The 6,225-nt window shown below is 36.7% G+C and overlaps 1 protein-coding gene across 1 annotated transcript in view; it reads right to left on the minus strand.

Moving 5' to 3' along the window:
• The window catches only part of LOC107626865, a 14,416-nt gene continuing 11,475 nt past the window's right edge, over positions 3,285-6,225 (minus strand). Inside the window, exons 3-5 of the mRNA XM_016329755.2 lie at positions 5,542-5,933; positions 4,189-5,184; positions 3,285-4,105 (exon numbers count right to left, since the gene is read on the minus strand). Coding sequence (XP_016185241.2) covers positions 3,285-4,105; positions 4,189-5,184; positions 5,542-5,933 — 2,209 coding nt within the window. The remainder of the gene's footprint in view (positions 4,106-4,188; positions 5,185-5,541; positions 5,934-6,225) is intronic.

Here is a 6,225-nt window from a genome sequence, read left to right on the forward strand (position 1 = left end):
TTACTTAGATATTCATATAAATATATTATGTGTATATAAAAGTAGAAATTATTTATAAGCTATTTCATATAATTTCAGTAGTAGCTGTACATATTGTATGTACAAAATAGCTTGATTATATTACATAAATGTTGGCTTTAGCATCAACATGTTTTGGAAAAGCATAATTTTTTTGTCTGGCTATGTCTTTGGGGGGCTCTTTCTATTGCTGTATTTCGCTTTAGGAGGAACATTTCGCACACGAATAGCTGTCCACAACGTTTCTCAGGTCAGGAATCGGTTTTACATTGTATTCGAGATTGTCCAAAAGTCCAACTAGTTTGGCAAGCTTTAGGAATCTCTGATTAATCAGTGGATTTGATGAGTTGGTTCTTACATAATAGCAAACAGCGTCCCTTTAGATTCTTTTCTGGTCTCTGATGGATTTGACATTCGAGGAATAACGAGATCTTTCATCCTCACGAGCATTGGACCACAGACATGGTGATTGGTATGGCTTTGTCATTGAAAAAAGAGTTTCGAAATATTTTTGAGTTTCAACGACTGTCTATCCCCTCCACCATTAGTGGCTCTTGGATTCTCCCTGGGTACCTTTAAAATTAATTATGATGCTAACTATCCTGGCAATGGTGCTCGAGTTGGTTTTGCTTGTGTTAGCAAAGATTGGAAGGGAATGTGGCAACGAGGCTGTCTAGGAACAATTAAGAGTCGTAGCATTTTGCAAGGAGAGTTGCTTGCTATTTGGAGAGACTTTCTTTTAGCATGGGACTTGGGACAAAGAGATATTATATGTGAGACAGACTGTATAGAGGCTTTTACTATTCTCTGGTTGATCTTGAGAGATGCAAATACAGTAGCAGACATCATAACAAATACTGCAACGAGGATCCTTTCTTCCCAAGTGAAACTTCCATTGCCTTGGAAAGAATTTGAGAATAGTATTCAACGAGACTGCCGAAACTTAAATAATTTTTTGTTTATTTTTTCTTTCTTAGTTGTTGTTTATTTTCTTTTAAGTCACCAAAAAAACATTTTCGTTAAGCTACGTAAGGTAACACTTCCAAAAAACTTTTGTGGTATGAATTACCTTGAAATTGGTATATGCACAACTATAAATTTAAATTCATATATTAATTAAAAAATGAAAAATTAGAATCAATTTTAATTTTATTTTTATTAACTTTTATTTTTTTTACATAATGAGAGAAAAAAGAATAATATGTGAAAGTAAGTGCATATGGACTTTATACGGCTTATACTCTACTCTCAGCTTTGTTGTTTTGATTTAGTAATATTAGAAATTAAAAAATTTCAAATATCAATGCCATTTGCATCCAATAATTTGATAAAGCTAATTATTTTTAAGATATCTATTTATAGAGAATAGGATTTGAGTTTTTTAATGTGAGAAAAATCTGTATAATGAAAAGGGAGACAAATTATTGTAGGATTATAATATGTTTATAACACGTAATAAAAGTAATAAAATAATTTTAAAGATTTATTTTATGTTTAAGATTTTATTCAAATAATATATATCAGATATAAATACTAGAGTACGCTAGTGAAAATAATTTTTTCTTTTGATAGTATGAAGGCATTACGCATATCTATCAAGGTTGTAAAAATCAAACCAGTCAATAAACCAGTTGAATAACTGGTTTACTGGTTCAATGATCTAATCGATATCGAACCGACTTAATTAAATATTAAATAAAATTATTAAAAAATTTATATATAATTTTAAATATATAAATTTAATAATTTTTAATTTAATAAAATTTAAAATTTCATAATTTCACATCATAAATGATCTATAATTAGAGACATTAATAAATAAATTTTCAATTAATTAGAGACACAACTTCACTTTTTTATTTTCAATATTGGGGAAAATCTGGTGTATTATAACGTTATGGGGTTGTATGGTGCTTCACCAAACTGTGACGACTGGGATGAAGAAATCGGACGGACCGATTTCACCACGGAAATTGGACGGTCCGATTTAGGGGCTGGGAAGGAACACAAATCGGACGGTCTGATTTGTGCCCCCAACCAGGTGTCACGCATGCAAGTGTGGTCCGGCACCCATTGTATGTAAAGTTTCGTGAATGAACCCCTCCCTCATTCTTTCACTTTCAGCAACCCTCTCTTCCTCATCAATCCCTCTCTAACCCCACAGCCATGGCCCTCCATTTAAGACGTTGAGAAAAAAAAAATTACACCACTTTGTAACAATGCCTAGAAGAAAAAGAAGATTAAGAGATGTTAATCGTTCGGAGCTTCACATTGCAAATTATCTTGATCATCCTAATTATGTAAGTTTTTATTTTAAAAAATTTTATTTTAAGTAAAATAATAATTATTATTAAGTTAGAGATTAGTAAATTATTATGATGATAATGTTAGAAATTAGTGTAGTAGTAGTAATAGTAGTAGTGTCTGAGTACTTTAATATGATTAGTTAAATTTTAGGAATTAGTAATGTTAGAGTATAATAATGCAGAGATTATAGATTAGTGTAATAAGATTATTTAGAAAAAAAAGATTATGATACATTATAATAAAATAATAAATTAATTATTGTTGTTAGCAAGTGAATGATAATAATAATGCTGTTATTAAAAATAGAGAGATAATAAATAAAATAATGAATATTAATGATTAGTTGGTTATTTATTATTTTACTTGATTAGTTGGTTATTGAATGTTTTTACAGGTACAAGCACTAGCGATAAAGGAAAAGGATACAACCTTAGAACTGATCCCCCTCGTCGGAGCGCTAGTCGGTATATCCCATCCGCTTTTAAAAAGGTTGCGAAGAAATGCAAGAAATTAGTCAAAGATGTAAGATGGGCGATGAGAAAATGATGTTGGACCTACTTATGTACCAGTTGTTGGAGTTATTTATTTAGAATGTATTTGACTTATTTATGAATCATGTGTTGGACTTATTTACTTATAATATATTTGACTTGTTTATGTATCATGTGTTGGACTTAGATACTTAGAATGTATTTGACTTATTTATGTATTATGTGTCGGGCTTAATTATTTAGAATGTAATTGACTTATTTATGGAAATGGTTGAGAACAGGTTTGAGAAATATTTGGTTCGGACCCGAATAGGGTAGCGAAGTCCGAGAAATAGAGGAAATGCTGTCGAAATTTTATAGAATTATAAGTTTCGTTCGAAGTAAATTTTTAAAAAGTCATACAATAACGTAGTACAATAATGTCATATATAAAAGTCATACAATATATAAAAAGTTCAAATTCATGCACTAATTCGCACCCGGATTATTTTCACCACCACCTTGACGACATCTACTACGGTTGTGGCCCTCGGCCCCGCATTGCTTACATCTCCTAGGACGACGCAACATTCGAGTGTCCATCTCATTCAAGAAACGAGTCATCCTTGGCCGACCTTTGGATACCCGTCTAAGGAATGGATTACCAACGAATCGAGGTCCATGATAAACAGGCCATGTTGTTGGATTCCCAAGTGGCTTAAATCTAGCCCTGTATACTCGTCGAACCTGGTCCATCTTGTAAACATCATGTACATACAGTTGCCAATCCAGACGTTGGTTTGCACAACAAACAAACACATGTCGACACGGAAGCCGGTCAACTTGGAACTCACCACAGTCACACCTTTGTTGACGGAGATCCACTGCATACTCCACACCACTAGGACACTCACGCACTTCGAATACCTCATTTTGTCGGTCAAAGCAACTAACTTGAATGTTACCAGCTGCCCGCTGATTTGCTTGCAGTTTGGAGGTTACAAACTCAGAGAACACATGTCCTGCATTAATTCTAGCCTCAGCCTCGGCTCTTTTCCGGGTGAACAATTCATTAAGCTTGTAAAACGTTGCCTTCACAAGTGCAGTGACTGGAAGATTGCGAGCCCCTTTCAGTACGGAGTTGATGCATTCCACAAGATTGGTTGTCATATGACCCCATCGATATCCCCCATCAAATGCTAAAGCATACTGCTCACGCGGTATGCGATCCAACCAGTTGGTATAAGCCTCACCCCGCTCACGCAAACGCTGATAACGCGTCTCGTACTCGCGAATTGTTCGCGAGTAACCTGTCAATTAAAACGTGACCCACCATAAAAAACCTCATCATAATAACTAAGTTAAGGAGTCAATGTAATCGTGAGTATCATACCTATGTTGACGATAAGCTTCTGCAAATACGGAGCCTTGAATTTTCTTAGAAAGTTGGACTCTATATGTCTGATGCAGAACATATGGAATGCTCTGGGAGGAGACCAAGCTCCGTCACTACGATCAACAGCAGACCTAATGGAATCGTGCCGATCGGAAATAAGGCCCACATCGTCACGTCTCACAACATGCTGTCGCAAGTTACTCAGGAAAAAGTGCCAGGCATCAGATGTCTCTCCCTCAACTATCGCAAATGCAATCGGCACGATATTGTTGTTGCCATCCTGTGATACTGCAACCAACAAACAACCCTTGTATTTTCCATACAAATGAGTTCCGTCTACCTGCACTATTGGCTTGCAATGTCTGAAGGCTCTAATACAAGGGTAATAACTCCAGAAGACTCGGTGAAGTACACGAATATTAGGAACCAAGTCATCTCCCTGATACGCAGGCATTGTTTGGAAATGAACAACTGCGGATGGCTCCTTGTGACACATAGCCTCAAACCATATCGGCAAGGCTTCGTACGAAGCTTCCCATCCTCCGAAAATTGACTCCACTGCCTTTTGCTTTGCCAACCATGCTTTGCGATAACTAATGGTGTAGTTAAACTTTGATTGTACTTCCGCAATAACTGATTTCACCCTAATAGACGGGTCAACTTCTACCAATGGCTTTATTGCTTCTGCAACTGTGTTGGAATCCAGCTTCGAATGATCTTGAGAAATGGTGGCCCTAGTACAGGTGTGACTACCATTGTACCTCCTTATCTCCCAACAGAACTTTCTGGACATCTTGCTCACTCTGATCAGCCAATCACATCCTGCATCATACTGGGTGCATTTAGCATAAAATGTCGTGGGTTCTGACTCATGCACCCGATAATCTACACCTCTGCGGATTGTATAATCTTTCATCGCCTTAATTACTGCCTCCCTAGAACTGAATTCCATTCCCACAGTAAATTCACCATCCGGCAGAAGGGGAAGCTCTGCTGCAATCACATCACAAATATTACAGTTGTCAGCAATAATAATCTAATAAATAAATGTCCTGTCCGGTCCAAATGAACTGATCGGTCCAAATGAACAGGTCCATACAAACGAATCGGTTGGTCCGAACGAACTGGTCGGTCCGAATGAACCGGTCGGTCTAAATGAACCGACTTGGGCAAATGAACCGGTCGGTCCGAATGAACCGGTCGATCCAAATAAACCGGCCGGTCCGAATGAACCGGTCGGTCCGAATGAACCGACTTGGGCAAATGAACCGGTCGTAACAATTTCTCCTAAACTAATAACCCATGTGCAAATCATACTTTTAGAAATCTTAATTTAAATTAATGGCGCACCTGCATTTACATATTGAGGAAACTCCGGTGCATGCATGGCCTCCAAATCCAACGACCGCATGAAACTCGGCTCCACAAACGGCTCCTGATTTGCTAGTGCATTTGCCACATCCTCCACATCTGCCACCATAGCATCGTCAGCTTGATCTTCGTCTACACCCGGATCAACGACCACGTAGTTACTTTCGAACTCTTCTTCACTATCACTGTTGTAATCCTGCAATTCAATATCTCGGTCTGCTGCAGATTGCTCGAACTCGATATACAGTTCGATAAACGATATTCGCGACCGACTTCCGAGATACACTGAAAACATTTCTTGCATACTCGCTTCGTCTGTCACGTATTTCGTTTGAAATTGCACGAACCCACCAAATACAGATATGGGATATCTGTACAGAATACACGATACAATCCTTGTTGTTTGAGAATCTATCTTCTCACAAATGATACCTTTTAATTCTTCAAATGACAGTGTAAATGGAATAATAATATCTAATAGATTTTGACACACAAATTTCACTCCTTCTGATGTTTGTAATAAAATTTGACCATCATAATACACTTTTAATCTTACTCTATCATCCATGATAATAGAGAAGAATAGATCTACAGAAGAAGAAGAAAAAGAGATCTAAAGAGAAAAATGTTGAGAGTTGGTGAAGAAGAAGAATGAAATGGGTT

This window comes from Arachis ipaensis, chromosome B02, assembly GCF_000816755.2.
Source record: "Arachis ipaensis cultivar K30076 chromosome B02, Araip1.1, whole genome shotgun sequence".
Taxonomy (NCBI): Eukaryota; Viridiplantae; Streptophyta; class Magnoliopsida; order Fabales; family Fabaceae; genus Arachis; species Arachis ipaensis.